Source organism: Oncorhynchus keta, chromosome 1, assembly GCF_023373465.1.
Source record: "Oncorhynchus keta strain PuntledgeMale-10-30-2019 chromosome 1, Oket_V2, whole genome shotgun sequence".
Taxonomy (NCBI): domain Eukaryota; kingdom Metazoa; phylum Chordata; class Actinopteri; order Salmoniformes; family Salmonidae; genus Oncorhynchus; species Oncorhynchus keta.
In genome coordinates this window covers 46,212,111-46,238,598 of record NC_068421.1, presented here as the reverse complement: position 1 = coordinate 46,238,598, position 26,488 = coordinate 46,212,111, and the positions used below count along the sequence as shown (strand labels likewise).

At 43.1% G+C, this 26,488-nt stretch overlaps 2 protein-coding genes across 2 annotated transcripts in view; both read right to left on the bottom strand.

Annotated features, from left to right (window-relative positions):
* LOC127932035 (uncharacterized) overlaps positions 1 to 26,488 on the bottom strand; it is a 105,024-nt gene that overhangs the window by 40,914 nt on the left and 37,622 nt on the right. The window lies entirely within an intron of this gene.
* The window catches only part of LOC118386530 (D(2)-like dopamine receptor), a 53,692-nt gene continuing 31,323 nt past the window's right edge, over positions 4,120 to 26,488 (bottom strand). The window contains exons 3-8 of the mRNA XM_035774252.2: positions 21,699 to 21,808; positions 18,757 to 18,893; positions 8,772 to 8,974; positions 6,175 to 6,261; positions 5,588 to 5,969; positions 4,120 to 5,179 (exon numbers count right to left, since the gene is read on the bottom strand). Of these exons, the coding sequence (XP_035630145.2) occupies positions 4,983 to 5,179; positions 5,588 to 5,969; positions 6,175 to 6,261; positions 8,772 to 8,974; positions 18,757 to 18,893; positions 21,699 to 21,808 (1,116 nt within the window). The 3' untranslated portion in view covers positions 4,120 to 4,982. The remainder of the gene's footprint in view (positions 5,180 to 5,587; positions 5,970 to 6,174; positions 6,262 to 8,771; positions 8,975 to 18,756; positions 18,894 to 21,698; positions 21,809 to 26,488) is intronic.

Genomic DNA, 26,488 nt, shown 5'->3' with positions numbered 1-26,488 from the left:
TGTGAACAGGGCAAGACAAAGCCTATTCCGCCTCAGGAGACTGAAAATATTTGACATGGATCCTCAGATACTCAAAAAGTTCTACAGCTACACCATAGCAACTGTTCGGCATCCAACCGCAAGGCACTAAAGAGGGTAGTGCGTACGTCCCAGTACATCACTGGGGATAAGCTTCCTGCCTTCCAGGACCTCTATACCAGCCCCTGTCAGAGGAAGCCCCTAAAAATTATCAATGACTCCAGCCATCCTAGGCATAGACCGTTCTCTCTGCTGTCGCACAGCAAGCGGCACTGAAACGCCAAGTCTAGGTTCAAAAGGCTTCTTAACAGCTTCTACCCCCAAGCTATAAGACTCCTGAACAGATAATCAAATGGCTACCCAGAGTATTTGCATTGACCCCCCCTCCCTTTTACGCTGCTGTTACTCTCTGGTTATTATCTATGCGTAGTCACTTTACCTCTACCTACATGTACATATTACCTCAATTACCCCGACTAACCTGTGCCCCACATTGACTCTGTACCGATAGCCAACCTTTATGGCCTTGACACTGTTTACTGCTGCTTGTATTTTTTTAACCTAACACTCATTTCTCAAAAAATGGCATTGTTGGTTAAATGCTTGTCAGTAAGCATTTCACTGGAAGGTCTACACCTGTTGTATTCGGCGCATGTGACAAATAACATTTTTATTTTATATGGGGAGTTTCTCCCATTCTTCTCAGCAGATCCTCTCAAGCTCTGTCAGGCTGCTCAGCTATTTTGAGGTCTCTCCAGAGATGTTCGATCGGGTTTAAGTCCGGGCTCTGACTCCGCCACTCAAGGACATTCGCAGACTTGTCTCGAAGCCACTCCTGCGTTGTCTTGGCTGTGTGCTTAGGGTTGTTGTCCTGTTGGAAAGTTAATCTTTGGCCCAGTCTGAGGTCCTGAGAGCTCTGGAGAAGGTTTTCATCAAGGATCTCTCTGTACTTGGCACCATTCATCTTTCCCTCGATCCTGCCTAGTCTCCCATTCCCTGCCGCTGAAAAACATCCCCACAGCATGATGCTGCCACCACCATGATTCACCATAGGGATGGTTCCAAGTTTCCTCCAGACATGACGCTTGGCATTCAAGCCAGAGTTCAATCTTGGTTTCATCAGACCAGAGAATCCTGAACTCCAAGCAGGGTGTCATGTGCCTTTTACTGAGGAGTGGCTTCAGTCTGGCCACTCTACCATAAAGGCCTGATTGGTGGAGTGCTGCAGAGATGGTTGTCCTTCTGGAAGGTTCTCCCATCTCCACATAGGATCTCTGGAGGTCTGTCAGAGTGACCATCAGGTTCTTGGTCACCTCTCTGACCAAGGCTCTTCTCCCCCGATTGCTCAGTTTGCCTGGGCGGCCAGCTCTTGGAAGAGTCTTGGTGATTACAAACTTCTTCCATTTAAGAATGATGGAGGTCACTGTGTTCATGGGGACCTTCAAAGCTGACAACATTTTTTGGTACACTTCCCTAGATCTGTGCCTCGACACAATCCTGTCTCAGAGCTCTACGGACAATTCCTTTGACCTCATGCCTTGGTTTTTGCTCTGACATGCACTGTCAAATGTGGGACCTTATATAGGCAGGTGTGTGCCTTTCCAAAATCATATCCAAACAATTGCATTTACAACAGGAGGACTCCAATTAAAAAACATCTCAAGGATGATCAATGGAAACAGGATGCACCTGAGCTCAATTTCAAAGGGTCTGAATACTTGTGTAAATAAGGAATTTCTGTTTTTAACTTTTAGTGCATTTGCAAACTTTTCTAAAAACCTGTTTTCGCTTTGTCATTATGCGGTATTGTGTGTAGATTGATGAGGAACATTTTTATTTAATCAATTTTAGAATAAGGCTGTAATGTAACAAAGGGAAGGGATCTGAATACATTCCGAATGCACTGCATCTCTATATTTACTGTAATCTTTCCGTTAACCCTGTCTAACCCTGTCGTTGCAAAGTCATGTCTAGTCCATCATTAGCGATGAATAGGTCTAAACTGGATCTAACTGCATAGATGTAGATATGTGCTCTTCAGTTAATGAGACGAGACAGAGGTGAAATCAGTTGCAGTTCAAAACATCCTGTTAGATTTTCACAACGCAGTACCCAGGATGCTCCATCTCTGAGAGGCAATCATCCATCCAGCATACTCCCTGCAGCACAGCAATCACTAGTCAGAGCAGCACGACTTCACAGCTTACGCTGGAGGTAAATGGCAATGGCTGATCTAGCAATCACATGGAAAGCTCTGACACAAAGTCCATTAAGAGCCTTTCAGGCCACCTGATCACAGCTCGGGTGTGGAAACTTTTCAATAATGCAGTGTCTGGCAAGCCTTCTTCACTCAGTTCATTAAAGGGCCCCAGTGTTGGAACACACACCACCACTACTACTTTATTTGAACATGCCAATCACTGGGGCTCAGGCATGCCTTAGGGTGATAGCAGACGAGGAAAAGGGGAAAAGTCGCTTCAGAGATCAGAGGAAGAGGGATATACACTGGAAGGAGGCAAGCACTTGCGAGGCTAAGGGAGGCCTATCCCTGTCCTCCCCTGATGGTTTGTATTAGGGCTGTGCAGAGATTATACAGTGTTTCCAGTTGTCCCTCGAGGTAAGTGCTTGTCAAAAGTTGCCGTTGATGTGAATTAAACTTGAGAATCAATGTCACAGACCATTCAATGTTGCGTAAATCTTAGACAACACAGTGGAGGCCTGACTGTGTCATCATCACGGATGGAGGGGAGGACATTCAGATTGACAGTGACAGGGGATAGTACATGTATGGTTGGTATTGGGGTCATTGAAGGTGATATAGCATCTGAAGAACAGGATTTTGAAGACTCAGGGTGCTGTTTGAATTGGGGTTCTGGGGACCTCCTTAAAATGTGACACAGGGCCAGGATGCTGGTTGTAGGAAACGTCTAGTATTTACAAAAAAATTCTAAGGGACAGCCTGTTACAGCGTAAGGATGATGAAAGGTAACTATTCAATCGGCTCTGGCACAGATGAACCATGGCTAAAGTGTCAATCAAAGTACCCAGAATAACACAGTAGCCTGTGATGGGACGTATAGTGTGACGACAGAATGTGTCTGAATGCCAAACAAATTCAGACAAGGTATACAAAGGCACATTACTTGGTCAGAAAAAAACAACGACAAGGTTGTGGGTTTAAGTCCCACAAGGATGAGACAGACATTCTAAAAGTGTATGCACTCATTGTACTGCAAGTCCATTTGGATTTTAAGGAAACGTCTGGTGTCATCACTATCCTACCAGTCCAACAATGGGGTTCTGTGTGTGACCGCTGGTACAGCTCTATTCTTTACTATTGTTGGTGGTATCAGGCCAGACAGCCAGGGTATACTTTCAGTGCAGTGAGGAGCCATCTTATGGGGTAGTGATGAGGGACTTGATATGTCAAGACAGGTAGCTCGTGGGGCAGAACATCTTGAGGGTTCAAGATTACACATTAATTATGGGATGAGGCATCCCTTTTACACTGAAGACATAACTATTTATGTGCTGTCATCAGAAACTGTGGCTTTGACCTTATGTAGAGAGACTAACCACAGTCTCTGATAATGGTTACCATGGGACTAATGACATTATAACATCCTACGAGATGGGGCCTGTAGATCACGCTGTGTCATGGCACATAAACCATAGACTAGGCCTAGGGGGCTTTGACACTAAACACTTGCTCTTGATTTGTCTTTTTGAAATGGATAGATATATTGTATTCGATTTTTCACTATAATGGAAATAAAGTAATATTCAAACATGTTTTGTGGGTCCCACTATGGTTTCCTGCACAGAGAACATTAGAATCATCTGCAGAAAACATTGATATGGAATAGCGCGAGGCCCTATTTTTTAGTTGGAACTACATAATTGCCATATTATTATTTTTTTGCTGTGTATTTACAGGAAAATAATGAACGCCCTCTCGACCAATCATAACAGAGTATTCAGCCTAGTAGTGGTATAACGATTTTGCAGTGTACTATTATATTAGTTATTTATACAGTATTACATTATATAAACAGTATATAGAGTACCAAAGAATAACACATTTACATAGCACGTCTCATTACTTCATTTATTGGACATTTTTTGTTGTTGTTGTCAAACTTACATTTCATGAGAATCCATATAAAGGAGCATTGCAACATGCATCAAATGTTCATTGCAGGCATTTAATCACATAGAACAGGTTTATAAAAAGCATTTACAGCAAATGTAAATAATAATTGCTTAAAAACCTTATTCATGGTCCTTCCGAGCCAGATAGGAACAATTGTCACGTGGTGGATGTAAGTTGTTTTGGTATAATATTAAATAATCATATTATTAATAATAATAATAATTAAATGTATCACAAACATGTGCCTCTCTTGCCAGTGAGAAAACCACGAGTCAAAATGTTTCATCTCTATGCAACACACATTTTATTCTGTGGGTGGTTTAAAGCTGCAGAGCTCATAGATGACCAGTTTAATATGATCAGGTTTAATACTGAGATGAACACTGATTTGTTGATATCTAGTTGTTCTGTGCAGGATTCAGCCATGATCAAAATACATCATATACACAGATTAAATAGGTGGTTTGCTTTAGTGTTTTTAAGCACATCTTCTTGTGTTTTCTTTACATTTCCTGGAGTAGACAGTTCTTAAGTGACAAGCACGATGGTTAAGACCAACATGACATTTCCAAGAGACAGTTCATTGATAAAATACATTATTCCTCGATATACATTCATGTGGGAGATCATAAGTCCACAAAATAATCAAACTAAAGTCCCCAGGTCTTCATGTGTGGCATTTACTCAGTCTCTCCATTTCTCAAAAGATCATCACTGAGACTTATGGTCACGTGCAGAGTCCTCATGTGGATTTTAGTAGGCTATAAGTTATGCTTTTCTTCATTTCAGCTCCCTGCTGAAAATGCCAACCTTAGCAATGCAGGATCTTGATGAAAGCTTTTCTGAACTCTATATTGAAAGTGGTGTAGATGATGGGGTTCACCGCACTGTTCACATACCCCAGCCACGTGAAAGCATTATACATCTCCGCAGGAACCTTGCATGTGGTGCAGTGGGTGTTCAATATATGAGTGATGAAAAAAGGTAGCCAGCATATGATAAATACACCTAAAGAGAGAGAGAGAAGACAAAATGTGAAGAGATCGGAGAAACCAGCTATTACCCTGGTACTGGATTGATGCTGACATTGAATCATGTCCTGAAGTTAAACTTGATTTAAAAAAGTCCTTCTGATGTATGAAAGTTTAAAACGGTCTCCTTTTGTTGCAACATTGTCTGCCTCGCTGCCTGTAAGCTCTTTTCAAGTTAAGGATTACTAAGGGACTATAATATACCTATACAGGCCATCAGAAAGCTACAGCTAGTAAAATAAATATATCAGCTACATTTTATTGAGTTCTCTTACGGCTTATGATGTGTGAAAGTAAAATAGACTTTACCCCAATGTTTATATCCCTCCTCTCTCCTGAAAAGTTCAACAGTACCTTCAAAGTGGTATTCATGTTAACAACTTACCGAGGACTATGGCTAACATTTGAGTGGCTTTCTTTTCCTTCTGTTGGGAGATCTTCCTCTTACTCATGAGAGTGGGTTGCTGCTTGATAGACGTCTGGGTTTTGCCGTTGGGTAAGGCCTCGGTCTGAAACACTTTAGCCACTTTGGGCACTTCCGCCAGTATGTCCTTCGAGTCACTGTTCTTCTCCACTTTGAGGGAGCCCTCAGGCGGGCAGGGGGACACGGAGGTGGGGCTGGTGTTACCCTTGGTTGGCGGGAGGAGCTGGTGGCTGACAGGCGTGGTGGTAGCAGTGTCCACATTCTTCTGTTTCTGAGGGTTGCAATTGGTCCTCTCGTCCAACTCCATGTCGTCCCCTTCGTGGGCCACCTCTTTGATGAAGATCTGCTGACAGAGATCAACAACAATGTAGTAGTAGTAGTAGTAGTAGTAGTAGTAATACTATTAATAGAGCAGTAACTGCTTTATCTTGCTTATGGGGAGAAATGGGAATGATAGAGGAGACACTGCATTAACTGCCTTTGAAAGTAAATACATTTCCTTCTGAGAGTTACTCTGTAAAAAATAGCACAACAAATACTTGACGCACCACTTTTTTCTTGTTGACAGGAAAGCTCCCATTAGGTTTCACAATCACAGTGCACAGACTCACATCTCCTGGGTGACTGCACTTCTCCTGAAACAGCAACAGGGGAAAGAAGCCGGCACACAGTCACTGCACAGGCACCAAATGGTCTCCGAGTCGCTCTTTGAGAGGGCACAATTCTAAAGAACAATTAACCAAACAAACTGTAATTCTATTGAGCGTACACCATTATTTGATTCCCATTCGAATCATTACATCCATAACACTCAATAGGGCAGAAATAAAAAGTCCACGGAGTTAAACTGACAATATTGTTTCAGAAATGGTTTATTGACTCTCAGTATAAAAGTGATGAGGACTATTTTTCTTGCAATTGCCCAGTACCTTGTGAATTTATTTTCTCTTCGCTCTCCCTTCCCCACACCAAGACAAAAGCATGCATGTACATGAGTAATGTACATGGGTGAGAGAAACACGTCTTCTTTTCCTGTATTGATCCGCTTTAATGCCACTAAAATCAATATCCAGAAAAGGTCACTTAAAAGGCACATCATAATTACTGTTGCATTTCAGGTCTCCTCCTAATCTAGTAGACCAATGTAACATGGCCAAGTGGGATTTGTCGCGTGAAATTACCAATTACAGCACAATATGTTGCTAACAATCTCATTGCACAAAAGATAACCATCTTAAAAACACCTTAGGATAATTGAGTGTGCCCTTTTCATCCCAGCTAGAAAGCTATCTTGTGTGTATTTCTTGCCCCCTCTAACAAGATCATTATCTACAGTTGAAGACGGAGGTTTACATACACCTTAGCCAAATACATTTAAACTCAATTTTTCACAATTCCTAACATTTAACCCTAGTAAAGATTCCCTGTTTTAGCTCAGTTAGGATCACCACTTAATTTTAAGAATGTGAAAGGTCAAAATAAAAAGAGAGAGAATGATTTATTTCAGCTTTTATTTATATTATCACATTCCCAGTGGGTCAGCAGTTTACATACGCTCAATTAGTACTTGGTAGCATTGCCTTTAAAATTGTTTAACTTGGGTCAAACGTTTTCGGTAGCCTTCCACAAGCTTCCCACAATAAGTTGGGTGAATTTTGTCCCATTCCTCCTGAGAGAGCAGGTGTAACGGAGTCAGGTTTGTAGGCCTCCTTGCTCACACATGCTTTTTCAGTTCTGCCCACAATTTTTCTATGGGATAGAGGTCAGGACTTTGTGATGGCCACTCCAATACCTTAACTTTGTTGTCCTTAAGCCATTTTGCCACAACTTTGGAAGTATGCTTGGGGTCATTGTCCATTTGGAAGACCCATTTGAGACCAAGCTTTAACTTCCTGACTGATGTCTTGAGATGCTGCTTCAATATATCCACATAATTTTCCCCCTTCATGATGCCATCTATGTTGTGAAGTGCACCAGTCCCTCGTGCAGCAAAGCACCCCCACAACATGATGCTGCCACCCCCGTGCTTCACGGATGGGATGGTGTTCTTTGGCTCCCCCTTTTCCTCCAAACATAATGATGGTCATTATGGCCAAACAGTTCTATTTTTGTTTCATTAGACCAGGGGACATTTCTCCAAAAAGTACGATCTTTGACCCCATCTGCAGTTGCAAACCATAGTCTAGCTTTTTTATGCCGGTTTTGTAGCAGTGGCTTTTTCCTTGTTGAGCAGCCTTTCAGGTTATGTCGATATAGGACTAAATTTACTGTGGATATCGATACTTTTGTACCTGTTTCATCCAGCATCTTCACAAGGTCCTTTGCTGTTGTTCTGGTATTGATTTGCACTTTTCGCACCAAAGTACGTTCATCTCTAGGAGACAGAACGTGTCTCCTTCCTGAGCAGTATGCCAGCTGTGTGGTCCCATGGTGTTTATACTTGCGTACTATTGTTTGTACAGATTAGCGTGGTACCTTCAGGCATTTGGAAATTGTTCCCAAGGATGAACCAGATTTGTGGAAGTCTACAATTTTATTCTGAGGTCTTGGCTGATTTCTTTTGATTTTCCCATGATGTCAAGCAAAGAGGCACTGATATTGAAGGTAGGCCTTGAAATACACCCACAGGTACACCTCCAATTGACTCAAATGATGTCAATTAGCCTATCAGAAGCTTCTAAAGCCAGGATATAATTTTCTGGAATTTTCCAAAATGTTTAAGGGAACAGTCAACTTAGTGTATGTAAACTTCTGACCCACCTGAATTGTTATACAGTGAATTATAAGTTAAATAATCTGTCCATAAACAATTATTGGAAAAATTACTTGTGTTATGCACAAAGTAGATGTCCTAACCGACTTGCCAAAACTATAGTTTGTTAACAAGAAATTTGTGGAGTGGTTGAAAAACGAGTTTTAATGACTCCAACCTAAGTGTATGTAAACTTCCGACTTCAACTGTATGTGTTTGGCCTCTCATGTCTGGGATGAGCAAACACTTTATGGACAATATTTTGCTTCCTCCTGTTAGATTACATTCTCCAAAAACACATGACGTGTTGTTGACAAAGTATTTAATTGAATTGGCTCTCCTAAGTGTTTCAAGCTCTTCATTTTTGAAAAACATGATTTGCAGCCTAGTCACCTTTAATGTGACGCCTGTGTCGCGGTCGCCTGTCCCTTGACACGGGCGCTTTGTGTTCACCCGTTTTCGCCGCTTGCGAAGCACGACATAAATTTGCACGTAGACCAGCAGAGTGATGATGAAGGGAATGTAGAAGGACACAATGGAGGAGTACACCACAAAGGCCGGGTTGGCGATGATGCACAGGGACTCGTCGCGAGTCGCTAGGAAGGAAAACAAAATGACAGAAAACAACAATACTAGTCAAACGTACAGTGGCAAGAAAAAGTATGTGAACTTTGAAATTACCTGGATTTCTGCATAAATTGGTCATCAAAATGGATCTGATCTTCATCCAAGTCACAACAGTAGACAGACATAGTGTGCTTAAACTAATAACACACAAATTATTGTATTTTTCTTGTCTACCCTGAATACATATTTTAAACATTCACAGTGTAGGTTGGAAAATGTATGACTTCTCCAAAAGCTAATTGGATCCAGGAGTCAGCTAACCTGGAGTCCAATCAATGAGACGAGATTGGATATGTTGGAGCTGCCTTGCCGTATATAAAAAATAAATACAATTTAAAAAATAAAAAAGTATTATTTACTTAAAATCTGAAATTACCAAAAGAAGCTTGCCAGAAGCTAGCCAGTTTACTGTCTAACATTAGTATTCAGCTAACCACGGTTTGTGGTCATCAGCTATCCTTTAGCTCGAAAAGCTATCACCAGTTTTGTACAACGCGACTCAGACCAGAACATACCGGACCTATTTTTCTCTCCATATCCCCGGATTTCAACCGCAAGCTCTGGACATATACACCTGTATCTCGCAGCTAGCTAGCTGCTATCCATGTGACTATTGGCTTACGTCGATCCCGGAGCAAATATCAATTATTCCGGAGCTAGCCAGCTGAAGAGTTCAATCAGCCACTCCTGTGCTACAATCACCTAACCGGATCCATTTTACTGCCGATGCGGAGCCCCACCGGGCCTTCACGATTGGACTACTGACATTATCTGCCCGAGGGAGTTATCCAACTGGCCCCTCCGTCACATGAACACCCATCTGCGGCCCGCTAATCGTTAGCTATCTTATCGGCTGCTATCTGAATAGGTCTATCAGACAATTTTTTCTTGAGTCACTATAACTATTTTGCCAATTGGATTGATCCCCTCTACCACACGGAACCCCCCTAATCTACTGACGGAAACACACGAGGTGGCTAAAAACAGACCTTCATCCTATGCTAGCTTGCTACCGATGGCCCGGCTAGCTGTCTGAATCGCCGTTACCCCAACCAACCGTACTACTCACTGGACCCTTATGATCACTCGACAAAGCATGCCTCTCCATAATGCCAATATGCCTTGTCCATTGCTGTTCTGGTTAGTGTTTATTGGCTTATTTCACTGTAGAGCCTCTAGCCCTGCTCATTATACCGTACCCAACCTTTCAGTTGCACCACCCACACATGCGATGGCATCACCTGGTTTCAAGGATGTTTCTAGAGACAATATCTCTCTCATCATCACTCAATACCTAGGTTTACCTCCACTGTATTCACATCCTACCATACTTTGTCTGTACATTACACCTTGAATCTATTTTATCACCCCCAGAAACCTCCTTTTACTCTGTTCCCCGGACGTTCTAGATGACCAATTCTCATAGTTTTTAGCCGTACCCTTATCCTACTCCTCCGGTGATGTAGAGGTGAATCCAGGCCCTGCAGTGCCTAGCTCCACTCCTATTCCCCAGGCGCTCTCTTTTGATGACTTCTGTAACCGTAATAGCCTTGGTTTCATGCATGTTAACATTAGAAGCCTCCTCCCTAAGTTTGTATTATTCATTGCTTTAGCACACTCTGCCAACCCGGATGTTCTAGCCATGTCTGAATCCTGGCTTAGGAAGACCACCAAAAACTCTGAAATCTCCATTACTAACTACAACATTTTCAGACAAGATAGAACGGCCAAAGGGGGCGGTGTTGCAATCTACTGCAAAGATTGCCTGCAGAGTTCCGTCCTACTATCCAGGTCTGTAACCAAACAATTTGAACTTCCACTCTTAAAAATCCACCTCTCTAAAAAAAAGTATCTCACCGTTGTCGCCTGCTATAGAGCCCCCTCTGCCCCCAGCTGTGCTCTGGACACCATATGTGAACTGATTGCCCCCCATCTATCTTCAGAGCTCGTGCTGCTAGGCGACCTAAACTGGAACATGCTTAACACACCAGCCATCCTACAATCTAAGCTTGATGCCCTCAATCTCACACAAATTATCAATGAACCTACCAGGTACAACCCCAAAGCCGTAAACATGGGCACCCTCATAGATATCATCCTAACCAACTTGCCCTCTAAATACACCTCTGCTGTTTTCAACCAAGCGATCACTGCCTCATTGCCTGCATCCGTAATGGGTCAGCAGTCAAACAACCTCCACTCATCACCGTCAAACGCTCCCTGAAACAGGCGAGCAGGCCTTTCTAATCGACCTGGCCGGGGTGTCCTGGAAGATATTGATCTCATCCCGTCAGTAGAGAATGCCTGGTTATTTAAAAAAATGCCTTCCTCACCATCTTAAATAAGCATGCCCCATTCAAGAAACTTAGAACCAGGAACAGATATAGCCCGTGGTTCTCTCCAGACCTGACTGCCCTTAACCAACACAAAAACAGCATTTAACATTACATTTACATTTAAGTCATTTAGCAGACGCTCTTATCCAGAGCGACTTACAAATTGGTGCATTCACCTTATGACATCCAGTGGAACAGCCACTTTACAATAGTGCATCTAAATCTTTTAAGGGGGGGGGGTGAGAAGGATTACTTTATCCTATCCTAGGTATTCCTTAAAGAGGTGGGGTTTCAGGTGTCTCCGGAAGGTGGTGATTGACTCCGCTGTCCTGGCGTCGTGAGGGAGTTTGTTCCACCATTGGGGGGCCAGAGCAGCGAACAGCCTATGGCGTTCTGCATTAGCATCGAACAGACCCCGTGATATGCAACTTTTCAGGGAAGCTAGAAACCAATATACACAGGCAGTTAGAAAAGCCCAGGCTATCTTTTTCAAGCAGAAATTTGCTTCCTGCAACACAAACTCAAGAAAGTTCTGGGACACTGTAAAGTCCATGGAGAATAAGAACACCTCCTCCCAGCTGCCCACTGCACTGAGGATAGGAAACACTGTCACCACCGATAAATCCACTATAATTGAGAATTTCAAAAAGCATTTTTCTACAGCTGGCCATGCTTTTCACCTGGCTACCCCTACCCCGGTCAACAGCACTGCACCCCCCCACAGCAACTCGCCCAAGTCTTCCCCATTTCTCCTTCTCCCAAATCCAGTCAGCTGACGTTCTGAAAGAGCTGCAAAATCTGGACCCCTACAAAATCAGCCAGGCTAGACAATCTGGACCCTTTCTTTCTAAAAAAATGATCTGCCGAAATTGTTGCAACCCCTATTACTAGCCTGTTCAACCTCTCTTTCGTGTCGTCTGAGATTCCCAAAGATTGGAACCAGCTGCGGTCATCTCCCTCTTCAAAAGGGGGACACACTCTTGACCCAAACTGCTACAAACCTATATCTATCCTACCCTTCCTTTCTAAGGTCTTCGAAAGCCAAGTCAACAAAAAGATTACCGACCATTTCGAATCCCACCATACAATCTGGTTTCAGAGCTGGTCATGGGTGCACCTCAGCCACGCTCAAGGTCCTAAACGATAGCTTAACTGCCATCGATAAGAAACAATACTGTGCAGCCGTATTCATTGACCTGGCCAAGGCTTTCAACTCTGTCAATCACCACATCCTCATTGGCAGACTCGATAGCCTTGGTTTCTCAAACGATTGCCTCGCCTGGTTCACCAACTACTCTGATAGAGTTCAGTGTGTCAAATCGGAGGGCCAGTTGTCCAGGCCTCTGACAGTCTCTATGGGGGTGCCACAGGGTTCAATTCTTGGACCGACTCTCTTCTCTGTATACATCAATGATGTCGCTCTTGCTGCTGGTGAGTCTCTGATCCACCTCTACGCAGACGACACCATTCTGTATACTTCTGGCCCTTCTTTGGACACTGTGTTAACAACCCTCCAGGCAAGCTTCAATGCCATACAACTCTCCTTCTGTGGCCTCCAATTGCTCTTAAATACAAGTAAAACTAAATGCATGCTCTTCAACCGATTGCTGCCTGCACCCGCACGCCCGTCCAACATCACTACTCTGGACGGTTCTGACTTAGAATATGTGGACAACTACAAATACCTAGGTGTCTGGTTAGACTGTAAACTCTCCTTCCAGACTCACATCAAACATCTCCAATCCAAAGTTAAATCTAGAATTGGCTTCATGTTTCGCAACAAAGCATCCTTCAATCATGCTACCAAACACACCCTTGTAAAACTGACCATCCTACCGATCCTCGATTTCGGCGATGTCATTTACAAAATAGCCTCCAATACCCTACTCAATAAATTGGATGCAGTAGTCTATCACAGTGCCATCCGTTTTGTCACCAACGCTCTCGTTGGCTGGCCCTCGCTTCATACTCGTCGCCAAACCCACTGGGTCATCCAGGTCATCTACAAGACCCTGCTAGGTAAATTCCCCCCTTATCTCAGCTCGCTGGTCATCGTAGCAGCACCCACCAGTAGCACGCGCTCCAGCAGGTATATCTCTCTGGTCACCCCCAAAACCAATTCTTCCTTTGGCTGCCAATCCTTCCAATTCTCTGGTGCCAATGACTGGAACGAACTACAAAAATCTCTGAAACTGGAAACACTTATCTCCCTCACTAGCTTTAAGCACCAGATGTCAGAGCAAGCTCACAGATTACTGCACCTGTACATAGCCCATCTATAATTTAGCCCAAACAACTACCTCTCCCCCTACTGTATTTATTTAGCTCCATTGCACCCCATTATTTCTCTACTTTGCACATTCTTCCACTGCAAATCTACCATTCCAGTGTTTTACTTGCTATATTGTATTAACTTTGCCACCATGGCCATTTTTTGCCTTTACCTCCCTTATCTCACCTCATTTGCTCACATTGTATATAGAATTATTTTTCTACTGTATGTTTGTTTTACTCCATGTGTAACTCTGCATTGTTGTATGTGTCGAACTGCTTTGCTTTATCTTGGCCAGGTCGCAATTGTAAATGAGAACTTGTTCTCAACTTGCCGACCTGGTTAAGTAAAGGTGAAATAAAAAGAAAAGAAAAAGAAACTCACAGAAATTGAGTTTGCTATTGTCATGACTGTCCTGACCAGGTCAGGTGACAGGAGACCACAACCCTACAGATTATCTCTCAACTCCAATAGAGGAGGAGAGATCTAGGAGTCTGAAGATGTGGGGGGTTTTATGACCCCTCACGCCCCTGGTAAATCTCAGGCCACAAACAAATTCCTTTGTCCTGTTACTATGGAGAACCAGCGTCAGAACATTAAACATGAAATAAAGGGACTTTGGAACAATGGTTTCCGTCAGCAACAATGGTGGTCATGACGATAGATGGAATATGAAAATGTATGACATTTTTGTTTTGTTAAAGGTTAATAGATGATGTTATTATGAAAACGTTGTAACGTGAAGAGTTTTCCTAGTAGATGTTTGATGTTTATACATTGTACGTTGTATGGAAAATTTCCAAATCAAAGAGAATATTTTTGGGAAGATGAAATGTTAAGTTAGTTGTCTAAAATTGGATTTGAATAAAATCTAGACCTTGCCTCGTTTACTTGGTACGCCCAGAGAATTGCCCTAAAAGACGGTTACGCCCACTTCTGACCCAAGGGTATAAAACCTGTGAGTATAGAATTTACACGAAGACTACGTGACCCAAGCTGTAGCAAGGTCTAAAAAGTCAACGAACCCAGAACGCAACGCAAGTTTGAAGACAAAGAAATCCTTTTCTACCCAAGCTACGGATGAGTAGCTGTGTCTAAGCGGGTGAATTCAAGTCAAACCACCTAGCCTCCATCTCCCATCGAATCGTGGTATCTAAAGGGTTTCATTCCTATGCTGTTAGCTCTGAGCTACAGAACTGTGTCCTCAGAAGACCCCTTCCAGAGCAAAGGGTGAGGGAACAGACTCCTAAGCCAAAAGGACACTGACATCGGGAGGACGATCAGTGAGGTGCGCCGGAGTAGTGCGTCATCGAGCAGTCTGGACGGTCCACGCAGAGAATCTTCGGAGATCATCCCCATGTAATTACATCATTATATTCTGACTCATAAGAGCGGCAGTTTGGGGGCAAGGCTAGGGTTAAAATAGCATAGCTGACAAAAATTCACCCAAATGTATATTTCTTTCGTGTACTTTATTTTTTCTCTCTCTCTCTTTGAAATCCCCATTTTGGGTAACACGCGCCATAGTGTGTTGGCCCGTTATACTAAGTTCTAATCAATAGCCTAAAATGTGTTGCGTCTATGTGTATCTTTTATCATCATTTTAGCTTTTTAGTAAATAAATATTCAACTAAGATTGGTGTGGTACGAACTCATCGTGCAGATTCACTGGCTATACGACGTTCAGAACGAGATTGGTAGAGGCAACTGGTTAATTAGCGGCCGTTGCAAAATCGATATTCTAATATTCTTTGAGTTCATTTGGGCAATAGAAACTCAATAAAAACTAGTTTTCCTATGGTGCCCCAGGTTAATGAGTTAATAATTTCTTGATTCAGTTAATCACGCAATTAGAAACTTTAATCATTCGATGAACAACAGTCGTTACATTATCTAATACAACGTCACGACACTATTCACAAGAAGCATTGCCTGATGTGAACCATGCCTCGAACAAAAGAGAGCTCAGAAGACCTAAAATGAAGAATTGTTGACTTGCATAAAGCTGGAAAGGGTTACAAAGGTATCTCTAAGAGCCTTGATGTTCATCAGTCCACGGTAAGACAAATTGTCTATAAATGGAGAAAGTTCAGTACTGTTGCTACTCTCCCTAGGAGTGACCGTCCTGCAAAGATAACTGCAAGAGCACAGTGTAGAATGCTCAATGAGGTTAAGAAGAATCCTAAAGTGTCAGCTAAAGACTTAAAGAGATCTCTGGAACATGCTATCATCTCCGTTGACGAGTCTACGATATGGAAAACACTAAAGAAGAATGGTGTTCATGGAAGGACATCACAGAAGAAGCCACTGCTGTCCAAAAAAACTATTTTTTAAGTTTGCAAAAGTGCACCTGGATGTTCCACAGCGCTACTGGCAAAATATTCTGTGGACAGGTGAAACTAAAGTTGAGTTGTTTGGAAAGAACACACAACACTGTGTGTGGAGAAAAAAAGGCACAGCACACCAACATAAAAACCTCATCCCAACTATAAAGTATGGTGGAGGGAGCATCATGGTTTGGGGCTGCTTTGCTGCCTCAGGGCCTGGACAGCTTGCTATCATCGAAGGGAAAATGAATTTTATCAAGACATTTTGCAGGAGAATGTTAGGCGATCTCTCCGCCAAATGAATCTCAACCAAAGTTGGGTGATTCATCAGGACAACGACCCAAAACACAGATGTAAATCAACAACAGAATGGCTTCAACAGAAGCCCAGTCAGAGTCCTGACCTCAACACGATTGAGATGCTGTGGCATGATTTCAAGAGAGCAGTTCACACCAGACATCCCAAGAATATTGCTGAATTGAAACAGTTTTGTAAGAGGAATGGTTCAACATTCCTCATGACTATTTGATCAGCAACTGCAGAAATCATTTGGTTGAGGTCATTGTGGCGGCAGCGTAGCCTAGTGGTTAGAGCATTGGACTAGTAACCGGAAGGTTGTGAGTTCAAACCCCCGAGCTGACAAGGTACAAATCTGTCGTTCTGCCCCTGAACAGGCAGTTAACCCACTGTTCCCAGGCCGTCATTGAAAATAAGAATGTGTTCTTAACTGACTTGCCTGGTTAAATAAAGGTAAAAAAAAAAAAAAAAATTGCTGCCCAAAGCGGGTCAACTAGTTATTAAAACCAAGGGTTCACATACATTTTCCACCCTAAACTGTAAATGTTTACACAGCGTGTTCAATAAAGACATGAAAACGTATAATTGTTTGTGTGTTATTAGTTTAAGCAGAATGTTTGTCTATTGTTGTGACCTAGATGAAGGTCAGATACATTTTTTGGACCAATTTATGCAGAAAGTCAGGTATTTCCAAAGGGTTTACATACCTTTTCTTGCCACTGTATGTAAGGAGCCTTGCACGAGCGAACAGGAACAGCTCATTTGAGCAATAGTCATTCTCTGTAGCATGAAGCAGCTTGATGTATAAGTACAACCCCTGGACAGGACACTATTCTATTGCAGTCTTATCCTCAATGTACCTCCTTAATTCTGAGTGCCAAGCTGAGACGCATCGGGTACCATATAAACAGGATGTGGTATTACTCAGCCAACGAGCGGTCTCCCAACCTTTCAATCTCAGGGTGGGTACTCTAACCACAAGGCAACGGAGTTGGTCAAAACAGTGCAAAATACATCAAATTGACATTTTGAATGAATATACAGTCGTGGGCAAAAGTTTTGAGAATAACACAAATATTAATTTCCACAAAGTTTGCTGCTTCAGTGACTTTTTGATAGTTTTTGTTTGTCCACCTGCCTCTTGAGGATTGACCACAAGTTCTAAGTGGGATAAAGGTCTGGGGAGTTTCCTGGCCATGGACCCAAAATATTGATGTTTTGTTCCCTGAGCAAGGTGCTCCATCATGCTGGAAAAGGAATTGTTCGTCACCAAACTGTTCCTGGATGGTTGGGAGAAGTTGCTCTCGGAGGATGTGTTGATACCATTCTTTATTCATGGCTGTGTTCTTAGGCAAAATTGTGACTGAGCCCACTCCCTTGGCTGAGAAGCAACCCCACACATGAATGGTCTCAAGATGCTTTACTGTTGGCATGATACAGGACTGATGGTAGCGCTCACCTTGTCTTCTCTGGACAAGCTTTTTTTCCCGGATACCCCAAACAATCGGAAAGGGGATTCATCAGAGAAAATGACTTCACCCCAGTCCTCAGCAGTCCAATCCCTTACCTTTTGCAGAATATCAGTCTGTCCCTGATGTTTTTCCTGGAGAGAAGAGGCTTCTTTGCTGCCCTTCTTGACACCAGGCCATCCTCCAACAGTCTTCGCCTCACTGTGCATGCAGATGCACTCACACCTGCCTGCTGACATTCCTGAGCAAGCTCTGTACTGGTGGTGCCCCGATCTTGCAGCTGATTCAACTTTAGGAGACGGTCCTGGCGCTCGCTGGACTTTTTGGGGCGCCCTGAAGCCTTCTTCACAACAATTGAATCGCTCTCCTTGAAGTTCTTGATGATCCAATACATTTTTGATTTAGGTGCAATCTTACTGGCAGCTATATCCTTGCCTTTGAAGCCCTTTTTGTGCAAAGCAATGATGACGGGATGTGTTTCCTTGCAGGTAACCATGGTTGACAGAGGAAGTACAATGATTCCAAGCTTCCAGTCTGTTATTCAAACTCAATTAGCATGACAGAGTGATTTCCAGCCTTGTCCTCGTCTACACTCGTGTTAACGAGAGAATCACTGACATGATGTCAGCTGGTCCTTTTGTGGCAGGGCTGAAATGCAGTGGAATTTTTGGGGGGGATTCAGTTCATTTGCATGGCGAATAGAGACTTTGCATCTAATTGCAATTCATCTGATCACTCTTCATAACATTCTGGAGTATATGCAAATTGCCATCATACAAACTGAGGCAGCAGACTTTGTGAAAATATATATTTGTGTCATTCTCAAAACTTTTGGCCACGAGTGTACTCTGTGTTTGAAAGATGAGCATTCAAACTAACCACCACACTGTTAACCCCCATTCACAGCAGTCATACAGTTTAGTATCACATATCATTGTCAAATTGAGTCTACTCCTTAGTGCCATGAAAGCCAAAACACAGTGGAAGCACAGTGCAATAGCACAGATTACAGTGCAGCAGAGCAAGGTAGCTCACAGTTCCTGCTATTACCTGTGTTATTTAGGCCGAACAACAGGGGGCATGATATTGCAAAGGACAGAACCCACACCACTGAGATCATAACAGTGACTCGTCTTCTGGAGCTGTAGCGCGTGTTGTACAGCATGGGCATGGCGACTGCTGTGTATCTGTTGTGGAAGGAAGCAGATGGGGGAAAAGACACGGGAAAAACACAGTAGGAATAGACAAACTGGCTTTTCTACTGTGCAGACTACACATGGAGTAACAGACAACATCTTTCTCCATCTTCTTTTAGTAGGGACATCAGGGATGTATGGGTAGAAAAAAGGTGGGTAAACTCTGACATGATGGGAGACGACTAACATACAGTAAACGCAAAAATACTCTAATTTAGCATAAATTAGTAAATGCTATTCAGGAAATAAAACGGTGCTTAATGTGCATTAACCCTTGTGCATTAAATGTGTCTATATGAATTAACCCTCCACTACATCCCTGGTAGGGAACCTTATCAATTAACCTCTAGCCTGCTGTGTGACCTTATTAGTGAGTTAGAGAATTTCTACTTCCTAAGGATGTCAACTAACAGACTTGCTTTATTGATTTAATTGTAATTTGGTTTGGAACCTTAAGGTACGAAGCCGAAGGCTACTTAAGCACTTAAAGCTATAATCCTTAGTTGCTAAATACATTGGACTTAGAAATGAATGATATCAAGCACCAGTCAAGTTTGGACACACCTACTCATTTAAGGATTTTTCTTTATTTTGACTATTTTTTATATTGTAGAATAATAGTGAAGAAATCAAAACTATGAAATAACATATGGAATCATGTAGTAACCCAAAGTGTTAAACAAATGAACAAATATTTTATATTATTCAAAGTAGCCACCCTTTGCCTTGATGACAGCTTTGCACACTCTTGGGATTCTCTCAACAAGTTTCATAAGGAATCAAACAGTCTTGAAGGAGTTCCCACATATGCTGAGCACTTATTGGCGGCTTTTCCTTCACTCTGCGGTCCAACTCATCCCAAACCATCTCAATTGGGTTGAGGTCGGGTGATTTTGGAGGCCAGGTCATCTAATGCAGCACTCCATCACTCTCCTTATTGGTGAAATAGCCCTTACACAGCTTGGAGGTGTGTTTTGGGTCATTGTCCTGTTGAAAAACAAATTATAGTCCCACTAAGTGCAAACCAGAAGGGATGCCGTATCGCTGCAGAATGCTGTGGTAGCCATGCTGGTTAAGTCTGCCATAAATTCAAAATAAATCACAGATGGTGTGGGAGTGCTTTGCTGGTGACACTATCACACCTCCTCCTCCATGCTTCACGGTGGGAACCACACATGTGAAGATCATCCGTTCACCTACTCTGCATCTCACAAAGACATAGCTGTTGGAACCAAAAATCTCAAATTTGGACTCATCAGACCAAAGGACAGATTTCCACCTGTCTAATGTCCATTGCTCGTGTTTCTTGGCCCAAGCAAGTCTCTTCTTCTTATTGGTGTCCTTTAGTAGTGGTTTCATTGCAGCAAGGCCTGATTCATGCAGTCTCCTCTGAACAGTTGATGTTGAGATGCGTCTGTTACTTGAACTCTGTGAAGCATTTATTTGGGCTTCAACCTGAGGTGCAGTTAACTCTAATGAACATATCCTCTGCAGCAGAGGTAACTCGGTCTTCCTTTCCTGTCCTCATAAGAGCCAGTTTCACCATGATGGTTTTTGCGACTACACTTGAAGAAACTTTAGAAGTTCTTGAAATATTCTGGATTGACTGACCTTCATGTCTTAAAGTAATGATGGAATGTAATTTCTCTTTACTTATTTGAGCTGTTCTTTACATAATATGGACCCAAATAGGGATATCTTCTGTATATCACCCCTACCTTGTCACAACACAACTGATTGGCTCAAATGCATTAAGGTGGTAAGAAATTCCACAAATTAACTTAACAAGGCACACCTGTTAGTTGAAATGCATTCCAGATGACTACCTCATAAAGCTGGTTGAGAGAATGCCAAGAGTATGCAAAGCTGTCATCAAGGCAAAGGGTGGCTACTTTGAAGAATCTCACATATAAAATATATTTTCATTTTGTTTTACACTTTTTTGGTTACTACATGATTCCATGTGCGTTATTTCACAGTTCTGACGTCTTCGATATTATTCTACAATGTAGAAAATATAAATAGTAAAGAAAAACCTTGGAATAAGTAGGTCTGTCCAAACTTTTGACTGGTACAGTACATAATAACCATTGATTCTTGAAAAATATAATAATAATAATATTGTGAGCTCAGTTCCATTGTTGTACCCCATCAGAACACAAAATTAGCTTGTTTTACTGCAATGTTTGTAAACAATTTAACTATAAACACCATATAGCTTCAAATCACAGTAAAACTGTAAATTTGATATCATGGAGCGACAGTCCTTTCATCCATAGCTCGGTCTATGAATTTGAGAGTGGTTGTTGTTTCAATTAAGGACTCTAGCTTTATGGGTACTCTTTATTCAATATTACAGATCACATGACACAGGACTATATAGGACTATTCTATATAGGACTATTCTCTTACTCTAAAATAAGTATCTGCAGTATAAACAACTCCAAGATTTTCTGCACACATACTAAATGTGCAGACATTTTCTATTCAAATACAAATTACTTCAATAAATATTTAAATCACCTCTGAGTTATGTATTCACATAACCAAGGTGGTGTTCTGAACATGCATTTGAGTGACACGAAAATCAGTGAAGTGGAAAATCATTCAAAATGAAAAGTGGCATACTGCATAGTCCATAAATAATGGCATTGGTATTCAATACAAAGTACCAGCTGGGTTATGCAAGTAGGCCTTTTAGGCCCAGACTCCAATGAATTTGCTTTAAGATGTTCACTGCAAATCCACAACGGCACCTGCCTCCAGTCACGATTCAACAATTTCAAGAACACTTACCGATCAATGCTGATGGCACAGAGATTGAGGATGCTTGCAGTGCACATCATGACATCTAGGGTGACAAAGATGTCACAGTGGATTTTACTAAACCTCCACTCTCCCACCACCTGAAAGAAAGATGTTCCAACATTTAGAGACAACAGAAATATTTGTTTTATCCCCCTTAAGCAGACTCAAACACTGACTGTTTTTCAGTTGCAGTTCAGTCAGATACTTAAAAAGCACACCTTACATGTTCCTGAATAAATGTTCTTATCTTTTCAGCTGTTCTCATGAATCTTCCAATGCCTGCTCCATTCACTATCAAACAATTCTAAAAACCTGTTTTTGCTGTGTCATTACAGGGTATTGTGTGTAGATTGATGAGGGGAAAAACAATTTCCATTTTAGAATAAGGCTGTAACGTAACAAAACGTGGAAAAAGTCAAAGGGTCTGAATACCTTCTGAAATCAATGTATATACAGTATATACACATAGTGTATGCTGATCTTTCCATGACAGACTGACCTGGTGAATCCAGGTGAAAATGATGATCTGCTATTGATGTCCCTTGTTAAATCCACTTCAAATCAGTGTAAATGAGGGGAGGAGACAGGTTAAAGAAGGATTTTTAAGCCTCGAGATAATTGAGACATGGATTGTGTACATGTGCCATTCAGATGGTGAATGGTTAAGATACAAGATGTGAGTGCCTTTGAACGGGGTATGGTAGTAGGTGCTAGGCACACTGGTTTGAGTATGTCAAGAACTGCAACGCTACTGGGTTTTTGACGCTTAATAGTTTCCCGTGTGTATCAAGAATGGCCCACCACCCAATGGACATTCAGCCAACGGCAGGCCAGTTGTCAAAAATGTGTCATTGATTAACAAGGACAAAGGAGGCAGACACAAATTGTGCAGAGCAACAGAGGGACTGTTAGTCAACTAACAGTCAAGAACAACATTGGTGCCCAAAGACCCATAAAAGAAAGCACAACTCATTGTACATTGACACAAATGGGTTATGGCAGCGGATGACCTGACAGAGTTCCACTTCTTTCAGCAAAAAACAAGACTCGGCGGTTGCAGTGGGCTCAGGAACGAAAACACTGGAGAATTGGAAAAACATTGCCTGGTCTGATGAATCTCGGTTCCTGCCGTTTCACGCAGATGGGAGGACAGGGGAATGGAGAAAACCACATGAGTACATGTATCCATCACGAAGGGTGTCAACGTTGCAGGCTTACGGTGGTGGTGTGAGGTGTGTTTTTAATGGCACACATTGGGCCCCTTCATAAAAGGTGGAGCAATGTTTGAATGCCACAGGATATCTGAACAACATTGCCATCAGGTACATCCCAGCATGGCAGCTAGGATTGTCCAGAAATGGTTCCACAAACATGACAGTGAATTGAGCTTATTGCAGTGGCCTGCCCAGTTACCAGATCTCAATTCAATTGCATCTGTGGAATGAGATGGAACAAGGTATTCACTACTAGCCAACTTGACACAACTGTGGGAAGCATTAGAGTCAACGTGGTCCAGCATCCCTGTGGAACGCTTTCGACACCTTGTAGAGCCCATGCTCCGAAAAAATGGAGTCTGTTCTGGAGGGAAAAGGGAGGAATTGCAACTCAATGAGGAAGGTGTTCCTAATGTTTGGTATAGTCAGTGTCTATTAACTCAGTGCCAAGTTTATTAGGTACAGCCAACTAGTACTGGGTCAGATCCTCTTTTGCCTCCAGAAGTTCACTTTTCTATTTATTCCTTATGTTATTTTTATTTATATATTTGTATTTTTTCTACTAATATCTCTTTTTTTATTATTATTGTTGGGAAGGGCCCATAAGTAAGGATTTCACTGTTTTTTACATAGCACATGACAAATACAATTTGAAGTCTTAATTCTTCGGAGCATGGGTTGATTCTATTTTCAAACATTTCTCAATTGGTATCAAAGGGACCTAACGTTTGCCAGGAAAACATTCCCCACACCATCACACAACCAGCATGTACCATTGGCATCAGGCAGTATGGGGCCATGGACTCATGCTGCTCGCGCCAAATTCTGACTCTGCAAATCAGCATGACGCACAGGAACTGGGATTTGTCAGACCAGGCAATGGTTTTTCCACTCCTCAATTGTCCAGTGTTGGTGATCTCGTGCCCACTGGAGCCGCTGATAGGAGTGGAACCAGGTGTGGTTGTCTGCTGTAATAGCCCACAAGGACAGAGATGCAGTTCTGCACACCACAGTTGTATTGAGCCGTTATTTGCCGGTTAGCCTACACGATTCTTGCCATTCTCCTTCAACAAGCCGTTTTCGGCCCATAGGACTGGCGCTGACTGGATATTTTCTGTTTGTTGCACTGTTGTTGATAAACCCTAGACATTGTTGTGTGTGAAAAGCCAAGGAGTCTGGTCGTTTCTGAGATACTGGAACCGGCGCAGCAGGCACAGACGATCAATACAGTACCACGCTCAATGTCTCTTAGGTACAGTAACAGAATGCCTTGATGCGTGTCCGCCTGCTTTATATAGCAAGCAAATCGGGTTTTTTTTGCGAACGGGGTGTTTTACCTAATAAACTGGCCACTGAGTGAATGCATGTACACACACAACCAGCATCTCTCAACCAGCTTCACCTGAAAGGCTTTTACAACAGTCTTGAAGGAGTTCCCACATATGCTGAGAACTTGTTGGGTGCTTTCCCTTCACACTTTTTTGGTTACTACATGATTCCATATGTGTTATTTCATAGTTTGATGTCTTCACTATTATTCTACAACATAGAAAATATGAAAAATAAAGAAAAAGCCTTGAATGAGTAGGTGTCCTAAAACTTTGACTGGTAGAGAGTGTGATATATATATTGTAGCAGGCTCAATAACGCACCAGTAGCACAACTAAAACGCAAATAGGGAGTTTATTAGGGATTTTTATACACTGGGGAGAAGGGTGGGAATTCAACTATTTCACAGTCCACAAACCGGTCTCGTTGTCCATTCCGTTCTCCAGGGGTAATCCTAAAACTCAGGTCCTCAGCCAATCCTGTTTGGTACACAAGGGGGGTAATCAGACAGTCCAGGTCACAATGGGTTAACACACAGATATTGCTCTCTCTTCTCCCACCCTTCATCACGCACACTTTGCTATCCATTCTCTGCCCCTTTGTGCCGGCTGCTTCCTATTTTATCCCCAAGCATTCCCTGGCTTAATGATCCACAGTCTCGCCTCGTTGGGGCAGGAAGTCCATATAAGACTCGGGAGTGGAGCCAGCGGGCTGCAAGATATCTCCCTTCAATAACCACTCCCCTCACCTCTCCCTGCTGTCTGCCCCACACACACCCCAGCTCAGACCGGGAGGGAGGGGCGGTCCAGCTCCCTAGAGCATCTCTTCTGGAGAGGGCATCAGGATTTCCATGGGCTGCACCTGATCTGTGGATGACAGGGAAAGCAAAGGGCTGTAAGGCTAGGAACCAACGGATGACCTGGGCGTTACTGTCCTCATTCGGTGACATACAAACCAGTGGGTCCATGGTCCGTTATGAGGGTGAAGTGCCGTCACAATAAGTAATACTGCAGCGTTTCCAGTGCCCACTTGATCACTAGATATTCTTTCGCCACAGTGGAATATCTTTGTTCCCGCAGCAACAGCTTCCAGCTAATGTACATGACTGGTGTTCCTCACCTTCTTGTAGCTGTGACAGGACGGCACCCACCCCTGTTTCGGACACATCGGGCTGTACCACCAGTGGTTTGGAGAAGTCGAGGGTCACCAGCACGGGTCCAGAACAGAGTGCTCCCTTTAGGTCCTGGAAGACTTTCTCCATCTCCTCAGTCCACCACGTCACTTGAGCGGGCAGATGGCTCCTGGACAGATCTGTAAGGGGGCTGGCTAGGGAGGCAAAGTGGGGAATAAATCTCCGGTAATAACAAATCAACCCCACAAATGTGCGTAGCTGCTTCTTGGTGAGGGGGCGAGGCCAGTCCCGAATCGCCTCCTCTTTCCTCACCTGGGGTTTGACACGTCCCCTCGCAATCGTGTACCCAGGATACTCAGCCTCCCGTAGGCCGAGTATACAATTCTTTGGGTTTGCCGTTAGCACCGCCTCCCGTAAGGCCTGCAGAACCACGCTCACCTATTTTAGATGTGTCTCCCACTCGCTCCCATGGATCACACTATCGTCGATATATGCCACCGCATACTCCCGATGGGGTCGGAGAACCCGGTCCATCATCCTCTGGAAGGTGGCCAGGGCCCCATGCAGCCCAAAGGACAGCTTCTTGTAATGGAACAGCACACCAGTGGTGGCAAAGGCAGTTGTTTTCTCCCGTGTCTTGGGAGTTAAGGGCACTTGCCAGGTTGACACTTTGTCAGGTTGAGCGTGCTGATAAAATAAATCGGGCGGTCCCTAGCCATTCCATTAATTCATCAACTCAAAGCATGGGGTAGGTGTCGAACTTTGAGATTTCATTTACCTTTCTAAAAATCATTACAGAAGCGAATGGTGCCGTCTGGTTTCGGCACCAACACTATGGGGCTGCACCACTCACTATGCGACTCTTCGACTATATCAGCTTTCAACATAGTTTTTTCCTCGGTCCTGACAGCCCCTCTCGTTGCTTCCGGTATACGGTAAGGTCTCAACTTCACCATTTTCCCGGGTTCGATGATGATGCTGTGTCAGATCGGTGTGTCCTGGTTCACTGGAGAACACATGCTGGTTTTGGCAAACCAACTCACTCAGCTCCTGCTTCTGTGTTTGGCTCAGCTGCTCCCCCAGTGGCACCTCTGCCGGCTTGG